This window comes from Cervus canadensis, chromosome 25, assembly GCF_019320065.1.
Source record: "Cervus canadensis isolate Bull #8, Minnesota chromosome 25, ASM1932006v1, whole genome shotgun sequence".
Classification (NCBI taxonomy): Eukaryota; Metazoa; Chordata; class Mammalia; order Artiodactyla; family Cervidae; genus Cervus; species Cervus canadensis.
Genome location: NC_057410.1, coordinates 29,685,437 through 29,703,676, shown reverse-complemented (window position 1 = coordinate 29,703,676; position 18,240 = coordinate 29,685,437). Strand labels below are relative to the sequence as shown.

The window sequence follows — 18,240 nt, the reverse complement described above, 5'->3', positions numbered from 1 at the left end:
GAGAGAGAGAGATGCCTACAGAACAAGAGGATGTGATGGAAAAGATCTGGTCCAGTTGACATCGTCCAAACTTTGGGGGTCTGTAAGTGTGTGTCTCAACAGCAGAGTGGCTGAGGCTTTCCCAGCAGCCCTCAAAGCTAAGGGGGGTCTCAGGAATGAGTAACCCCTACCTTTAAGCCTTGTTTTGCCTTAGAGATGCAGCTCCAAACATCCCCCCCACACCCACACACACACCGGACTCCAGAACCTCTCTCTCCCCACCCTCCCAGAGATCCTGAGACTTCATTCCATGGCAAGACCAAAACTTTAATTTTTTTTTTTTAAAAAAAGGGAGGAGGAATCTTGTAAAACTTTTACTCCAAACAAAGTTATAAAAACTTCCCGGGCGTTGCCTTTTCCAAAGGTTTATATGAATAATAAAGAGTGCAGTCGCGTGCACACAGTTCTGGCGGGCTCTGAGCTGGGAGCCTTCAGCAAACAGCATTATCCAGCCCTGGGGCACCAGGAAACCCCAGGGGCTGCCCCCTTGGGAGAATATTTGCTCAGAAAGGAATTGCCCTGTTGATTCCGGAGAGGGGCGGGGAGGAGGAAGGGGTGGTGCCCTTGACTCCCTTGAAGTTCAAAGTTCTTTTTTGCCCTGGTGAGCAAAAACCCCCTCTGCCTTCAACCCACTCGAGAAATCAGCCTCCGGTAGTTTCTCCTCCTCTGGCTGAGGAAGGGTTCCGGGTAACCCCAACTCTGTCCACCGTTCAGACACCTGGTCTGTAACCTCCTTGCTTGTTCAAAGCAGAGCTCCCCACCCACCCCATCTGGGACACCTAGAACCTGTGGGTTTTCTCTCAAAGGTGCTTGGTGGGGCTTTGTGAACCTTCTTTCCAGTCTCCCTTGCATCACCATCCCCCAGCAACCCCAGGTCTGAGCGACAAAGAACCCAAATCCAAGACTGGCCCCAATCCACTTTTCTTTTCAAGTCCCCCAGGTTCCCCCTGCACCCCCAAAGCCCATAGTGGGAGGGGGAGGGGCCCAGAGTGCTCTCTCAGCCCACACCACTTAATACCCTTGTAAACTCCCACGTGCGCTATAAACTTGGATTTTTACAACCAACATTCCTCCTTAGCTCCAGGAAACTTTGAACTCGGCCTCGGGTTTATTTACTGGGGTGGGGGGAGGGGATTGGGGTGCTGGGAGCTGAGAAAAGCAGGAGGAGAAGAGGGGGGAAATGCAGGCAAGGGGGTAATGGAATGGGGGTCTGGGGTGTGTTGGGGGAGCTGAGACTATCCACGGCGGTTTGTTTACTATTTAGGGCGGAAGCGTTTTCTAACACAGGCCAGACTGGGTCGTTAAGGGCGAAATGAAACTGGGTTTAGAGGCACGGGGGGGCGCTTTATGGCGGCGTCTAGACGAGGCTCTTTTGTTCCCAGGCAGCGCCGCGGCTGGAGGGGATTACCCGAAGAGGTTGAGCCCAGAGTGCCCCTGACCGGCAAGGGGGGTTGGACATCCCAGGGGCCCGAAGGTGGGTTTGTTTGGGGGGCAGAGACCTCTTTTTTCCCCTAACTTTTAGAGGGTCACTAAGGACTGGCAGGTTCCTGGGCTTGAATCCTAGAAGCTTTTATTTTTCTTTCACTATGTCACTCTGCGCCTTCCTTCAGAAATCCTTCTAGAGCCGGGGACCTTTTCTGAGCTTCACATACAGGGAAAGTGGTAGCTTTGGATTTTTAATATTTTTCTCCAAAATCAGGAGCCATTTGGAGATTAGTATTTTGCTTTATAAACATGTTCCTTCTATAGCTTTATTGTTATCTCCTTCCTATTTTATTGGAAACACAGCCGGCAGGTCAATATCCCCTGTTATTACTGGTGGACAAACACCATACCTAGAGAAATCTCTCATATTTCCGTGCACACGCGTGAACACGTGCAAGCGCATACACACACAGAGGCTCCTCAGCTGCATTGCTGCTGACATTCACTAAACACCGCGAGTGGTTACACACCTTGGAGGACACAAACTCTAGATGTGCATGGGGTCACTTTTACTCCACACTACAGGCAAAAACGTACACATAACATTCCTTTTCATGTGCACCCATAGGCATCCCAACTTAAATATTTGTGTGCAAGCACATGAAAGGATTGTGGGGCTGCATATAAACCGCAGTTTGCCAATTTCATCTCAAGACCTACATTTACAAATTAGAGATTCAGATACCTCTGTCATCAAAAATGACAGAACCTAGATGCAATAGTCAGTCCATAGTCGTGGTGCTTTTTCTTTCATTCAACAGAATTGTTATTGACAAAAAACGTTTTCTTTGAATTACAGAACAGTTCCAAAGAGAAGGGAAAGATGAGAGAATTGCTTCCAAATCTTAGCCCCCAAAGAACGAATTTGGAACAGAGACCACCAGAGTGCCGTCACTGAACGCGCTGAAAGGACTAGGCTTATCTTTATACAGAAAAAACATGCAGCAAATATAGATGGGTGTGGCGACCGTCTCACAGGTTACCTCCTTCCCCAGAGCCCCACCCCAAGCCAACCCCTTACAAAACGAATCTCTGGGGCTTTCTACTTTGGGAAACCAACGTATAAACATCAGGGTGGCCAGCCCCAGCCTAGGGTCTTGTTGTGTCTGGAGGAACTGGCCATTTGTGCTTGAGGGGAAGGGGCCCAGCCCCACCTTCCCACCCTCAGAGACCGGCGCAGGGAGGAAAGGGGGGGCTGGTTTTCCCCCCTCTCCCCTCCCTCCCTCAAAACTGTATATAAAAATTCCAATACAGTCTTCTCATGGTGGGGGGTGGGGAGAAAAAAAGGAAAACCGAAAACCCTACCCTCGACCCTACACATTTAACTGCGACAGACGGAGACATCTGGCAGGAGGGCGGTGGAGCCAAGAAAATTCCTATAAATTTAAATTCGATGATGGTTACAATTAACTCCACAACAAACGTGTGCTTAAACGGAAAGCGTTGCTGGGCATTTGGACGAAGCTCGAGCAGCACGTGAGAAAGGATAGGTTTGAGACTCACTGTGGAAAGTCCTCCGCCTGAGAACTGGAGGAAGCTACCGCACATTCCTGCCCCTACCCGTGGAAAGGAGGGTGCAGGCCCACTAGCTCTGGCCTACTTCACCTTCACACGCTCTGCCCGCCTGCCTCCTCCTCTGCCTGGAGAGCATTGAGGGTTTTAAGAGGAGAGGGGCTAATAAAAGGGTCAAATAAAATCATAATATTGAGCAGAATGAAATATCTTTATTTGCCACCAAAAAAAAAAAAAAGTCACAGCAATTCCCTCTGGGACAGGGAGCGAGCTGGATGGGGATTGCACACATACACACACTCACGCACATGGAGATGGGTGATTCCAATCTCATTCCAGGCCAGTCCTCCCCACACTCTCTCAGGGTAGAAAGAAATGCTTGTGAAATTTATTTACAAAAAATTCAGGCCCCAGCATAGGGGAGGCGCCCAATCCCATCTCCCTAGTGCCTCTTCCACCCTAATCTTTTTCATTTGTTCCTTAACAACAACAAAAAAAGGAGGTAACAAATGCATAGACTATAGCTATAAATTCATGGAGTGGGGCACGGCTAGGAAAAAGGTTAGGAAACCTCAATGCACCAGTTAAGAATTTCGAAAGAGGGCTCTACACCTTCAAGGGGAGAACACTAGGCGGGGCCTGGGCGTAGACGGAGGTAGGACACGAGTTTGCACACCTAACACCGGGTCAAAGGAACAGAAATTTCACAGCAAGGCGGGGTCACATTTAGCTGCCCCCTACCAATGGAGCCAGGTGGGGTAGGGAAGGGGAGCCCGGGAAGTCTCCCCTCGCAGGCCCGGTGTCCTAGCAGACCTTGTCACTTGGGCAAGGGAAGGCTTTTAGTTCAAGGATTGTTCGGTTCAGGCGCCCACGACTCTTGCCCCTCCCCCACCCAATCCGAGCAGCAAGACACGGTCGCGAGGTGTGTTTTCTTTTAAATAAAGAGTCTTGGCCTCGGCGCCAACGGTGTCCACTCGCCGTGGGTCAGACACTTTCCTTCACCCCCCATTCCAGGCCCTGTCCCTGTCCCACATGGAGTCAGACCAAGGTTAAGGAGGTTGTCCAGAAAGACGTGCGGGAAACGGCAGTGGGGGCCAGCCCTGGCCACAGTCCAGTTTTCCACCCGCGGAAAGTAGGCGAGTTAGAAAATAAAAAATAAAAATAAAATAAAATAATTTCCCCCTTTCCCCCCTCCCCTCAAAAGGGCCCAGTCTGCGGTTACAGCAGAGGATTTCCCGAGAAATACTGCAGCCGGTCTCTGCTTAGTTTTTTTTCTTTCATCCTTCTGTTCTGAAACCAAATTTTCACTTGTCGGTCCGTCAGGTTCAGCATCCGAGACAGCTGCAGCCGCTTCTCTTTGTTGATATACACGTTGAAGAAAAACTCTCGCTCCAGTTCCCGGATCTGGAATTTCGAATAAGGGCAGCGCTTCTTGCGGGTGCGGGGGGCGTCTGGAGGGGAGGGGAGGGGGCAAGTGCGAGGAGAGGGGGAGAGAGACACGTGAGACCCGGGCGACCCCAGCCCCCCGGAGCGCTCGGCGGGGCCCCTCTGCCGGCCCCACGGCCGGGCAGCCCTCCCGCCAGGCCGGCCGGCTCTCCTCCCGAGGGCGCGGCGCCGGGCCGAGCCGCGACCCCTGCCCGAGCGGCAAGCGCGTCCCCCGTCCCGGGCCACCGCGGGGGCCCGTGCCCCCTCCCCTCCGGCGAGGGCCTTGGCTGTGGCGGGGTCTGCGGGAGATGCGCGCCAGCCGCGGCCAAGTGCGTCCCCAAGGCCCCCCGCCCGCTCAGCCGCGCTCCTCTGCCCTCCGGGTGGCTTTGAAAACCCACCCCGACGCCCCCACCCCCAGAAATGTGGGGGGACCGCGGAGAACTGGCGCAATGAAGTGCGATCCGGCGAGAGTCACTGGGAGGCGGGGAGGAAGCAAGCGAGCAGGCACCAGAGACACCGGAGAGCCGCTTCCGGGGGCCCTGGCGCCCCGGGACGCCTTCCCCGCGGCCGGGCCGGGCCGGCGTAGAGGCCGCGGGTCGCAGGGAAACGCCAAGCCCCAGGCCTGGAGCAGAGGGGAGCGCTGAGCCCGCCTCGCCCCCACCCCCTGTCGCCGCTGACCCTCGGGTCGCTCCGGGCCCTGCTCAGGGACCCGCCAACACAGAGTTTGAACATTTCAAAAAATAGTTTTTTTAAAAGAAGCAGAGCGGCCCTGGCGGGACTCCCCGGGCTCCGGCTCTGCTCCATTGCCTCTCTCCTCCACCACTCCCCCTCTCGGAGTTTCTCCCTGTCTTTCCCCTGCCCTCCCCTTTCTCCCCCTCCACCCCTCCCCTCCCTCCCACCCCCAACCCCGGCCTCCGGGCTCCCCATCCTTCCTTAAATGCTCCTCTAAGTTCACGATCAAAGTTAATATTGCCCGCGATGGTGGCGCTTTTAAAAATTTCACAGACCGAAGGAGATAACGGAGAGGGGGGTTCACCCGGCTTTTCCAAAGAGCCCTTTTCCCTCCCTCCCCACCCCTTCTCCATCGTAAAAAGTCGAGTCGTTGGGAGAGAGGGCTTTGTAGGTTATAATAAAATCCTTTGAATGCTTATAAAACTCCACATAAAATTGGACTGACCCAAAACACGAGGCCGTCCCCGCTCCCCTCGCCTCCCCCCTACCCTCGCTCGCCCGCCCTCCCTAGCTCCCTCCCTCCTGCCCGCCTGTTTCCCGGCCGCTGCTACCTACTGGGGGCGGCTCCCTTGGCCGGCTCCTTGGCCGCCGAGTGGGCTGAACCGGACGAGCTGGGATTCGTGTTCTCCTCCTCGGCCTCGGCCTCGGCCCCCGCCTCAGCCCGGGACGCCAGTCCCGAGGCCGGGGGCGCCTCAGGCTCCCCTTTGGCCTCACCCTTGCCAGGGCAGGGGGGCTCGGCGGGCGGGTCGCCGCCGCCGCAGTAGGCGTTGTCGAAGAAGCGGTCAAAGGCTTGGGGCAGGACGCTGTTCTTGTTGACTGAGGAGTAGAAGCCGGCGGGGGCGGCGTGCGGGGCGCTGGGGTGGTGGTGGCCGCCGTAGGAGCCTTCGTTTTTCATGAGGATCTCTGTGACGGTGGAAGGAGGCAGGCACTCCCGGTGCATGAGCTCGTCGGCCGCCGCATAGCAGGAGGAGTAGCTGTTCCGGGGGTGCCACTTGCCGGAGGGCTCCAGGCCGTAGGAGACCTCTCGGACCGGGGGCACTTGGGCCGGGTAGGGATAGGAAATCTGACGAGAGGGGGCCTGGGGCAGGAAGGAGGAGACCGTGGAGAACTCGGGCACGTAGTAAGTGCAACTGGGCAGATAGAGGTTGGAGGCGCAGCTCCCTCGCTCGCCGAAATCGGCGCCCCTCTCCTTGCGCGACGGCGAGCAGAAGTTGCCCAGGTTGACCGAGTTAAACATCGTTCTCTTCTGCCGGCTCCAGATGGAGGTTTTGGACCAGGTCTAGCGAGGGGGGAAAATTTGGGAAGGCGAGATGACGCGTTATCCGTCTTAGTCTCTCTCCCCGAGCACGTGATCCAAAGTAGATATTGTCATATATCAGTTCGGAGCACTTCGCAGTCGTAGGAGGGGTTCTCTCTTAGGTAAGATGGGGACGTTCAGGCGATTGGTTTGCAAACACCGCAGAAACATTATGAAAATCAATTGCAGATTTGTATTCGTTTTGCTCTTGACACTCCCCTCCTCTCCATTCCACACAGCGAGCAAAGGAGGAGAGAGAGAGGGTTGGGGTGGGGTGGGCGGTGGGATGGGCGGGGGCGGTGGCTAGGAGGGGGTAATTGTATTTTTTTCTAGCTGCTGCTCTTTTTTTTTCCCCAGGATTGGGAGAAGGAGGAGGGTTCTTGTGTATGGGGGGGGTCTTGCCTTCTCCCTGTGATCAGCCCAACACAGGGGTGGGGATGAGGACCTCTTTCTCCGCTGCCTGATCCCTCCAGAGACATGAATCTTTCCCCCCAACTCTCAGGGACTCTTACCCCACCAACCCGAAGAGAGTCAATGCCTGTTTACAAGAGTTTTAAGAAGTCGATTCTTTTCCTAGCCAGGGCTGGGTATCCAGACTCGCTTTCCCTTTTGGAGGGACTCCCTGGAAGAGTATCTGAAGTTTCCCAAAGGTGAGGCGGCCCAGCAACCAGCCAGAGTCCCAACTTTGTCTGGCTTGCTGTGCTGCCAGCGGCTAGGGACTCAGATTAGTCATAAACAGTGCTAAGCAGTGAGCCAGCCGCCCAGCCGGTGCCTGGCGAAGTCTGGGAAAAACCTTCTCTAATGTTGTGTTAAATATTTAGTATGAGAGAGTGGCCCTGGGTGAATATTTCATGCCTGCCTTTATTGTCAATCAATGCGCAGAAAGCTGCATCCACTGTGGCTTTTTAAATTTCAACCCCCAAGAAAAAGGTTGCAATGAGAGTCCTGCGTCTTCTCTGTTGGGGTCCCTTTGGGTTGGGTGCTCAGTCTCAGCTTCTGCGCAGTAAAGAAGCCCAGTGTTGGGTCTAGGTAGGATATGATGGGGGGTCTGGGTTTGGGGGTGATATCCTTGAATGATTCAGGTGGACAGTATAGACCTCTGGGACAGACCAGCAGGGCAGTGGACGGGAACTGAGGACCCTGGCCAGCTGCGCAGGGCCAGGGGCCACTCCCTAGTGAAAACCCCCAGCCCCACTCCCCCCTCCCCAGGGGTTGCAGCCAGACCTTGCTGGGTGCCTCTTTCCTGTTTCTCTGCCCTGCCCTGCCCTCCTCCACATCTGCCAGCCTCCTAGATGGCTGTGACCCAAGGGGTGGACTCAGTGGTTCTGCCCTCCCTTGCCTGCCTCCCTTCCCTCTGGGCACCACGGGACACATCTGGGTAGTTGAAATCGGTTTATTGATGGGTTCTGGACTGGGTACCAGAGCAACCGTGCATCTAAAGAGGAGCCAGCAAAGCATGATCTATTCCATTCAGGTCCGAGGGTCCGAGGAGGGAGGAACTGAAGCCCCCAAGGACTTAGTCCATGCACTCTTAGGAAAAGTCAGAAATGGCCCAAACCCTCTTTTAACCCCTAACTCATGGTTAAACTTGGTCTCCACTTAAAAAATAGTATTTGTATTTGATTTTTCTTGATGAACTTGACGAGGTACAGAGGCCCCAATGCCAGACTAGGAAGATACAAAAAAAAAAAAAGATATCCTGACTCCAAATACAACCCCCCCCAAAGTCATTCTTTCCCAACCCTCCTGCCCCCTCAAATCTACTTTAGTGCAACACCTGGGTTGGGACAGCCTTGACCATGGGTCCCGTTCTTGGGGTGGCTCTGGCATACCCAAGGGTAGGCCTCTGGCTTCCCTTTACCCATTCTTGGCTGGGCACTGCTTCCCAAGCCCTCCTTTAGTTCTGGCCGGATCTTAACTAAGGGCAAAGAGGAGCTAGACTGGAGTTTTGCTAAAGACTAAGCTGCAAGAAAAAAAAAATCTGTTGCTTTTCCTCTTTCCTCTACCCCTTTTTATAGGGTGAACTGGGGCCTGCGTTTTTAATTATAATGATGGGGAACTATGGGCTATGGCTTTTATGGGGTTCGTGCTCTCCTCATTAAACTCGAATTTATTGGAGGCAAAATGCTCCCCAAACAGTGATAGGAACTGGCAAGAAGGAGGTGAGAGGTACCCCTATCCCTTGCAGAGGTGTGGATGACGGCTCAGAGTCTCAGCCCGGGCTTTCCCCACTTCCCCCCAGGGCCATGCTTCCTCCCCCATCCTGGCCTCCAGGGCACTGTGGGGCCCAAGCCCCCAAGGCACCGCCAGGGCCGACAGTGGGGAGGGGGTGCACTTCCTGTGAGGAGACAGCTGTGGGCCTGAGCACTTGAATTTGACCACCAAAGTTTATTCCAGGGCCACCATAAAAGTGAGCCAGGCGGCTGCAAGGAGCTGCTGGCGGCTCGATTTCCTTGAAACAAAAAGAAAGGCAAGAAAGAATGTCAAAGGAGTAGATGTTCAGGAAACTGTAAGGTCTCCCAACAGAGGCTTCTGAACATTAATATTCGTCTCCCTAAAAGTAAGGCACAAAATTCCAAAAAATGTTTTTTCTAGTTTTCGTCTGACTTTTAATTTTTCAACAGCTTAGAAAAAGTTCCAACAGGAGGTTGCTACGCGGGTCAAGAAGAGAAGGCCCTGGTGGCTGAAGTCAGGAAGATATTGGTGAGCAAAAGTGCCCAAGGCATGGGCGAGTGGCCTCCCTGCTCAGTCCTAAGTCCAGGCCACCCTGAAGCATAGGCTTAGCCACCTGCCCCGGCCTGCATCCCTGGGCATCAGTGCTTTCCCTGAAGTGAGACCCCAGATCACTTCCCAAGAGCCCTGGGCAGCCCCACTCCTCAGAGTGGAGGTGGCTGGCTTTCCCCTCATCTCATAGGTGCCTGTAGCCTCTCCTACTGGAGACCCAGATTTCACCTGAAATCCTCCTCAGCGGGCGATCCTGCCAGCCCCACTGAGGCTCTGGGTGGCCTCAGTCAGCACTGTCTGCCTGCATGGCGGCTAGCGGGCAGCTGCGGTCTGGGTAGCTGCCTCGGTACTCTGGCCAGGGCTGCAACAGATACTAGCACCCTTCCCTTCCACACGCAGACACCAGAAGCGGCTTCAGAAGGGGGCAGTATCTTCGGATCCCAGCGCAGCAACCCCCCCCCCCACCCAGTACTGGACCCCCCCTTGCAGCTTGTCCACCTCCTGCTGAGGCTCAGGAGAGAGTGGATTGTGGTGGGGGGAAGGGGCCCACCCCCACAGATCAAGAACTGGGAGGAAACCTCAGGTTAGAGCAAGGGGGCCCTTAGGGCTCTCAAGTCTGTAAGATCAGTCTCTGTGGAGTCAATAAAAAGATAAGCAATCAGCGCATGGACTCCCTCCGCGGGTCTGAGGCTGCCGGGCAACGGTTGCATCCTTTTGGGCACATCTCTCTCCATTAGAGCAAAGCCACTGATTTTAATAATCCTTTTAGTGTGATTGTGGATTTTCAGACCAGCGGTTTATCCTGCACCCCGGGACACCTTACACCTCCAGCCGGGGAACTAGAAAGGAAAGGGACTTCTAGTTCCCAATCCTCATCTCTCCTCAGCCCAAGCCCAAGGTCCTAACGCAGGTCACCTAAGAGGACGGGCTGCTCCGAGGGTCCTCTGGCCTCTGGAGAGGATGAGGGGAGGGAAAAGGGCAGCCCCTCAGCCCCCGCAGCCCCACCCTCTTTCCTCCGCGGAGGGATTGTCCTGGGAGGCTAGCAACGCGACCCCATTTCTCCCCATAAAATTCCCATTTTACGAGCCAGTTTCACTGGCCCCTTCACCAAATGCTCTAAAATGAAGGAAATGTCTTAAAAACAGTCTGGAAACGGAGTCACAACCACTGGACCTTGGTCTCCAAATTCAGCTGCAGCAGCACACACACACAAAATGCCTTTTCTGAGCAGGATTGCCCTGCCCGGCCACCCCGCCACCAGGATCTCCGACCTCGCGGCGGAGCGGAGGCCGGGTTGGCCGGAGCCGCCATTCCCCGGTTTTAGCGCCTACTTAGGCTAGGACCCAGTCCGCGCAGATCAAAGTGAGCTCGCGGCATTTTTATGAGATCAACTTCAGTGGCTCTTTACTTGTAATCAGACGCCTGGGTCGAAAATGCAAAAGGGTACAGCCCATCAATCCAAAAAGGAAAGGGAGAGAGAGAGAGAAGGCGTCGGGTGAAAAAATTCAGGTGACACATAGCAAGAAGATTTGGGTCACCCACAAAATAGACCCTTTGCCCGCAGCAAGAATGGTTTGAGGGTCTGTCCCAGCCTCCAGGCCTTGCTATTTCTCCCTGATTTCAGGAGCCAGGAAGCCTGACTCATCTGTGTTCTGAAGCCTGATCCAAAAGCATCCACACTGTGGACCTGCCATGTGTGGCTGCTTGCATTCCCTTGACCGAGCGGGGAAGTCGCCTTCTGCTCCAGATTCAACGTATCTTCCATTTTGCTGCTCCCCTTTCAGCAGTCTCCGGTCTCCGTGGTTCTCCGGTCACTACAGCCAGAATTGAGTTACAGGAAGATTCGCCAGAGATTTATCGCCTGGCCCCAAACTTGGAAAGCCTTGTTGTCATAAACAGCCATCTATTGTCTAGACTTTTATCTCCGGGTATGGATCATGCATTATTGAGGCTCAGGAGACTCCGGCCTGACTATGTTGGGTGTCTGTGCAGCCCCCCTGCCCAATAGGGGCTCCTGGTGGGTAGGTTTAGCAGGGGATGCAAATGTGCATGTGCTTTGGGAGCTGGGCAGGTTCACCTGAGTGTCCCAGGGTGGGAGCTGGAAATATGGAAGGACTGCCTGTGCCTGGGAACATTCTGGTACATGTACTTGTGTGTTGGGTGAGAATTTGTCACGGTATGCTTTGTTTCTGGGGCATTTTAAGTGTTCCTGTCTGGGATTTTGCAGGTTTTATTAACCTGCATCCGCTTGGCCTGTTTATGTCTCTTCAAAGCAGATCATCTGGTGTTTTTCAATTTTGGGCCCATTGTGTGTGTGTGTGTGTGTGTGTGTGTGTGTGTGTTTAGCTTCTCTGAGAAAAAGGGTTTGGGTGATACCTTTCCAGTCCCTTTCTCTCAGATTCCTGCACCCACCCTAAATCACATCTCAATCTCTGCCTTCTCTCCACAGCATCTGGCCCTGGTCCACTCACTGCCAGTCCCTAGTCTCCCCAGTAGCTACCAATTTTCTGTTCCAGGCACAAAATACATTTTTGCAGGATAAGGTCTGGCTATCTCTGTCTTTCCCACATTAGGGAAAAGTCCCAGCTCTTAATAAACTCCCTCCCTTCTTAGGACTCCCTTTCCCAGGGCTGAGGGAAACCTCAGGAAGGGCTTCCCCAGTCCATTCTGACCTTTAAAAGTACTCTCCACAGAATTCTAGAGAGTGCCAGAGAGGGCCTGCTGCTCCCTCCCTGGGGCTTCCTGGCTTCGAATGTCCTTACCCTGGCCACCCCCTCGGCCCCCAGAGCCCAGGCAGTAGGAGGTCTGCCCAGATTAAATGTCTGTAGGAGAGACACTTATCACCTTAGAGCTCAGGGTCAGAGGCTGTTTTTGAAAGCCAGGCTCCTTTAACACCAGCAGAAATCATCAAATCCTCCCCCTTTGTTTTTCATTATCAGAACACAGGGTGGGAGGGCTGCCCGCGCACAGGCCTGAGAGCTCCCTGACCACCCTCACTGCTCCTGGCTGCTCCCACCTGGGCCCCAGGCCCCACTTCAGGTTCCCGAGAACCCTTGGGTGCCCTCAACCAGGTAGGTCAAGAGGGAGGGGGCTGATTTTTCAGTTAAGAAGGGTGTAGGTGACAACCAGAAGGGGTTTGTGGGGCATCAGGTTTAACCAGAAGCCCGCCACCAGGGCTTGCTATGAGAATTCCCACGTAATAAGCAATGATTAGGCCTAAAAAGGGCAAGGTGGGCGCAGAGCAGGAGAAAACAGGAGAAGTCCTAGAGAGAGGTGAGTCCTTCACGGACACCTCCACGCCATATTCTCTCTCCCCCCGGCCCTAGTGCTGTACCCTGGAGGGACCCGGCCAAGGATTCCACTTCAGGCTCTTCTCTCTGGCCGCCTTTCTCCCCTCAGCCCGCCCGCTGCCCGCTGCCTGGGCCGCCGCGGCGGCTCGGGAACTCGCTTCCCCTCCGGCCCGCCGGCTGCGGCGCCGCCTCACTCCGCCGGTCTCTCCCTGACTCCTTCCATCCCTGCCTTCACACCCCGCCGCCCCCACCTCTCAGACCAACAGACATCTAATGCCCTTGTCTCTCCGTACCCAAGGCCTAGGCTCAGCCGGCTCAGCGCTCGCGGATCGCCGCCGCGCCACCGGGTCCTTGCGCTTCGCTCCCCGTCCCCCGCTTCAGCCTCCTTCTTTGCTAGTTGCTGGGTTCAACCGCTTCTCTCTCTCCCTTTCCCGTTTCTCCCCCACCCCTTTCAGCCTCTCGATGTGAGAAATAAATAAATCCAAGTCCTCTGCTTCATCAGCCCTCCCCATTCTTGCTGCCTCATTCCCCTCCTCCTTACCGAGTGTACCGCCTTGTTTTGGACGGAAATCTGAACAGTCAGACATCTAAGCTGTAAATGAACTTTTTTTCTTTGTGACGGCTAATTTTCTCTCCAGTTCTTAGGTCCCATTCCGCTTCGCGGCAGAATGAAAGGGATTTAGAAGTCTGCAGTATTGGGAAGAGGGAGTGGAGAGACGGAGCCCAGAGTTACAGACGGTGGTGAGAGATACGGAAGAAGGAGAGATACCGAGAGAAAAAGAGGCACTGGGGTGGGGAGAGGGAGGGAGGGAGGGACGGAGGGAGGGGGAGGGGGCCCCAGCTGGCGGGAGCGGAGCCAGAGAGAAAAGGAGAGAAAAGTTTCCCGGAGTCTTCATTAGTTGACTTCTGTGTCCACTGCTTCCCCCAGCCGGCCGAGCTCACCCCCAATAAAGGAAGGAGGGGGGTCTTTATTTTTTTTTTTAAGGCCCCTAAGACTCCAGTGTTTACAAGACCAGAAATGCCACGGCCACGTCCTGGCAGAAAGAAAGGCTGAAATGGAGGACCGACGCCTTCCTTATAAGGTACGATGCTAACTTGACCTTCACTTTGTCATGGCGCCCCCCGCCCACCCAGACCGCTGCAGGCAGCCAGGCAGAGCCCAGGCGACCCTAGCCTCTGCCTTCCTGCTTTCTTTCTCTGTCAAATGTCTCTTCTTTTCTTTTCCCCCTCACTTCCTCCTTCCCCCTTCTCTCCCTTTCTTCCCCTTTTCCTACCCTTTCTTTTTTACTTTCTTCCTTTTTTTCCCCCTGCTGTTCTTCTTCCTCCTCTTTTCCTTTCACTCGTTCTTTTGATTCTTGCCTTCTGGTTTCATGGCTTCCCTTGATTCTCTTTCCTGGCCTCTCTGATGCAGTTTCTTTCTCGCTTCTTTCTTGATCTTTTGAATCTCAGGAACAGTAAATAATATTTTCAATACTCTCCCATCCCCACCCCAACTGACCTCCATGGTCCTCGCCTGGCTTCTGCCCCCATCCAGGTATCCCTGAGGAAGAGGGTCCAGGAAAGAAGGCAACTTTGGGATCACAGGGGCTTCATTCTGGGCCCAGTGCCCATTTGAGGATGGCAATGAACTTGGTTTTGGTAAGACTCTGTCTTCCTTTTGCTGGCCTCACCTGCCAGGTCTCTGTGACCCCAAGGGTCTTGAACTGAGGATGAAGCTCTTGTTGGGGGGGGGGTATGGGGAGAGCAGAGACCACTGCTCTTGAGACTTAAGGGAAGGTTTAAGGAGTAAATTGCTGTTTGCCTTTCTCTGAGTTTTCAGCCTGTAAAATCCTAGCTATTTCACTTTAGGCATTTGGGGAGGGAATTTAGAGAAATAGGGATTTGGATATTCCCACACACATGAAAATAGAAAAGAGATTATTCAGGCCTCTCTGCTTTGCCTCTTGTTGCCTCCCAAGCTCCAACAAAGCTTCCAACATTAACTCTAATCACATCTTGTGTGGCTATAAAATAAATGATATTATGGACACCCCTATAATTATCTATTATTCGCTTACTTGTGATAATTACAATACTGGATGAGGCAGATCTATGCAGACAAAGTAAAGCCAAGGAAATATGCTGAAAAATGAAAGTGAGACTCTGTCCATTCTTGAGTATGTTTCAGAATCTGTAAGCCTGCCAAGGACCTTAGAGGTTTAGTAGCCATCTTGTAGGGGATGGGTTATATTGGGAGACCCTACCACCTCTTTTTCCCCTTACACCCCCCTCTCCTCCCCTCTGCACAGACACCAGAGAGGATCAGACCATCAAAAGGAAATGCTTTCCCTCTCCCCCTACAATTATCCGGATAATTGCATGACTCCTTCCTTGAATACTGCTGGATAGTCAGGTTGAGATTTCAGCAGGAAGTGCTTGGGAAGGGATTCCAAATGGGGGAAGCTGAGAGAGCCTGCTTTCTTACATTCCTAGACTTTATAGTTCTGTCTAGTGTTACATTGTTTCTTCAGGCAAAGATCTTTGTTTGCCTTCAGTCATATTTCTCCCTTCCCCCTCCCTTTCTCCCTCTCTCTCTCTCCACAACCCCCCCCCCCCCCGCCTTTTGGTCCCTTTAAAGGAGATTCAGACCACTCTGCTCTTGATAGGTGACTGTAAAAGTAAAATTAATTCTCCCCTCCCTTCTAGTATCAATATCTCTCTGTTCAGTATCCACACTGGTGAGAATAAACAGAATTAAGTGCTGCAACCCAAACCAGCGATTATATCCAAGGGGTTTTTTGGGGGGAGGGGAATGTTTTATTGTTGTTTTTGTTTGTTTTTTGTTTTCCTTTGGGCTTATTTAGGGGTGTTTACTCTACTGAGAGATAAGTAGGGGTATCTGTATTATTATTTTTACAAGCTCACTGGGGCCTGAGCCAGTATCAACTTGGTAGAAAAAGCAAGCTTGAAGCCAGAAAGCAAGCCAAAGGAGGGAAGAAAGTGCCAGACGGAGATGAAAAAGGACCACGCAGAGAAATGCGGGGAAAGGAGAAAGCGGCAGATTCCTGAACAAACATGGTGGAAGGCAAGACAGGCACTCATGGACAGAGGTTTATGTATCTTTATTTTTTTTTAATTTTTTAAAATTTGAGTCTTGATTTTAAAAAGGGAAAACTCAAGAAGGGGGGAGGGGAGAGGGAGTTATTCGAGTCACAGCATATCAACCCTAGAAGGGAAAAACACTGGATACACCAGATCCTCGGTGATCCTCGGTTTTGGATCACCTCTTCGATCCTTGGTCCTACATCGCTCTGGCTCCTACATTGCTCTGGCTCCGACCTGCCGCTGCCCCACAGACCCTTGGGCTGGGCCCTCGAAGTACCCCCCCCCCCACGGCCACCCGGGCTTCCTTGCTCTTCTTATCAGCTCCATCTTTATGACTGAGGCTTGTTAACAAGACCAGCGAGCTGGCCGCCTACATCTATCTCCGCAGCTCACGCTCAACCAAGCAGCGGCGGGTGTGGGGACTGGTGAGGCACTAATTAATTGATTCCTTTGGACAGTAAAATACGGCCGCATCTACACAGAACCCATCGACTCATAAACAATATCTCTGTCGGGTGTGAGTGTATTGTCTTTCAAAGAATTTTTCCATAGGCATGTGTCAGATAGTCCCAGATTTTTAGCTACTAAAGAAGGACCCAAGTGGACCTAATTTTTAGGGGGCCAAATCAGAGTTTGCTCAGCCCCCCAAAATGCTTTAAGTTATTACTGCCTCTGGAAAAGCATTGGGAATGGGTTTTGTTGAGAAAAACTTGACTTATGGGATAAATTTTCCCAGTTGCTTGAGATTGAGGTTGGAAATGAGTCCAGGAGCTGGGCAGGCCAGAGTCTTCTTCCTGGTTGGCCGGGCAGAATGGGGCTGTGCTATGGAATTAGAGAGGAGCATAGAAGACAAGGTCCAGTCTTTACTTCATACTGCTTCCTAGGCTTGAATTTTGAAAGTAAATTTTTAAAAATTTAAACAATCCTCACTCTTCAAGGAGCCCTTGTATGCCCAGCACACACTCAGAACCTGCCTGTTACACGCCTTTCTTGGCTACAGCACTGCCCTAACTGGCAACCCAGAGTAACTGGATATTTATAGTAGGTCCAGAAGAACAAATCCTAAGATAGAAAGGGTAAAGTAATTAGAAAATGCTAATTCCATGCAGGTGTGATATGTGCAGTTAGACACTGCTGCAAACAGGAGTTAGGGCTCAAAATATAGACCCTGACCTCAGACAAGAGAGGCAACAGTTAAACAGAGACAGGAGACCAGTGATACAAATAATCCATGTAGATATAGAGGGTGTTTTGAAAAGACAGAAATAATAGAAAGTACGGAAGGATAGAAAAGAGCTTCTGCTGATGGAGAATGTTATTGCTAATGCTTGGGCTTTCTCCTGATACTGTTTTTAAGATTGACAGAGAAATGTGTACTATAAATATACAATACTATGTGAACCCAAAGTATGTACTTCAATGTATTTGGTACACATACACCATATATGGAAACGTAATTCACAGAATATATTTTTCATGTACTGAGTTGGTATGCACTTTGTGTATATATAATAACAAGATATATTTTCCATGAAGTTTTAAAATGTGGATATATTAATAATAAGATAATACTATTAATATCTAATATAATTATTATTATCTGGATGCATTGTCCATGTGCTGATTTTATATGACTTTTAGAGTGTATATACCCATGTATTTAAATAGGTGCAGGACTGTACTGTCCCTGTGCAAGTGTACTGTTTATACATGTAAATGAATTTTTATATATGATGGATATACATGCTATATGTAATCTTTTTTTCAGGAGGGTGCTTTCCCATACAATAGGTGTGTACCTATGTTTGTATATTTTCTAGAGAAATATATTTTCCATTCCCAGAATGTACATGTAATATAGATCTCTGTGCATCTTAGACTGTCTCAATATGTCGGTTATGTGGGCAGTATGTCCAGACGTACATTTTGTGGAACATCTTTTCCCTGCTCCGAATGTGGACTATCTTTCACAGGGAGCTTTTGTAGCAAGAACTACCAGTGAGTTCCATCCGCACGGACCGGTCCTTGAAGTTCTCCACTCCAGATCATGAAAATTGACAAACCAAAGGCTTGTCACAAAGCGACTCACACTCAGAGAGGAGAAGTCACCCCCAGGCAACAGGCTGGGTCGCACTGGCTAAAGGTTCTCTGCGTTTCGATCTCTTCTAAGCCTCCGGTGCCAGGCTCCTGCGGGCGGCACAGGCTTTATTTAGGAGCCTGAGGCAGAGCCGCCGGCGGTGAGGAGCCCGGCGGGAGGGCCGGCCGCCACTGTGCGGACGCAGCGTGCCCAGCAGAGGGAGGCCATTTGGGAGAAAGGCCTGGTTCCCGCAGCCTGGCAAAGTCTGGGACTCAGGCTGCTCTTTGAAGTCACCCACAAACCCACGGAGCGTCTCCCCGGGCTGGGGCTCGGGGCTGATCAGCTGGGCGGGTCCGGGTCTTGGCGGTCTCCGCGGCTCCGGCCAGCAGGGGTCATCCCGTCATTCGCGGGGGCCGGCGGCCCTCGGGCGGCGACTGGCGCTGTTGGTTGGGCTGGCAGCTACGTGGGGCGGCGGGGCCGGGACTGGGAGGCGGGCCGGGTTTCCTCTCCTTGGGATCCCGGGCGCCCCGGATCCGAGGTCGGGTCAAGCGCTCGGGGAACTGGACCGAGGTTCC

The 18,240-nt window shown here is 52.6% G+C and overlaps 1 protein-coding gene and 1 long non-coding RNA gene across 3 annotated transcripts; one reads left to right on the top strand and one right to left on the bottom strand.

The window, feature by feature from the left end:
* Positions 1 to 3,228: 3,228 nt before the first annotated feature.
* On the bottom strand, positions 3,229 to 6,572 carry HOXC11 (homeobox C11). Of its 2 annotated transcripts, none has more exons than XM_043446772.1 (2): positions 5,749 to 6,572; positions 3,229 to 4,487 (listed from the first exon to the last, which is right to left on the bottom strand). In XM_043446772.1, the coding sequence occupies exons 1-2, from the start codon at positions 6,428 to 6,430 to the stop codon at positions 4,255 to 4,257; spliced, it is 915 nt and encodes a 304-aa protein (XP_043302707.1). In that variant the 5' UTR covers positions 6,431 to 6,572; the 3' UTR covers positions 3,229 to 4,254. The 2 variants fall into 2 exon arrangements, 1 of the variants encoding a protein (XP_043302707.1); XR_006265401.1 differs by lacking the exon at positions 5,749 to 6,572 and adding an exon at positions 4,860 to 5,074 and having other exon boundaries at positions 4,383 to 4,487.
* A 5,607-nt stretch (positions 6,573 to 12,179) lies between these two features.
* Positions 12,180 to 17,397, top strand: LOC122427357. The gene is made up of 4 exons (XR_006265402.1): positions 12,180 to 12,285; positions 13,143 to 13,586; positions 14,039 to 14,142; positions 15,404 to 17,397. It is a non-coding gene; the product is annotated as an uncharacterized LOC122427357 (long non-coding RNA).
* Positions 17,398 to 18,240: the final 843 nt, after the last annotated feature.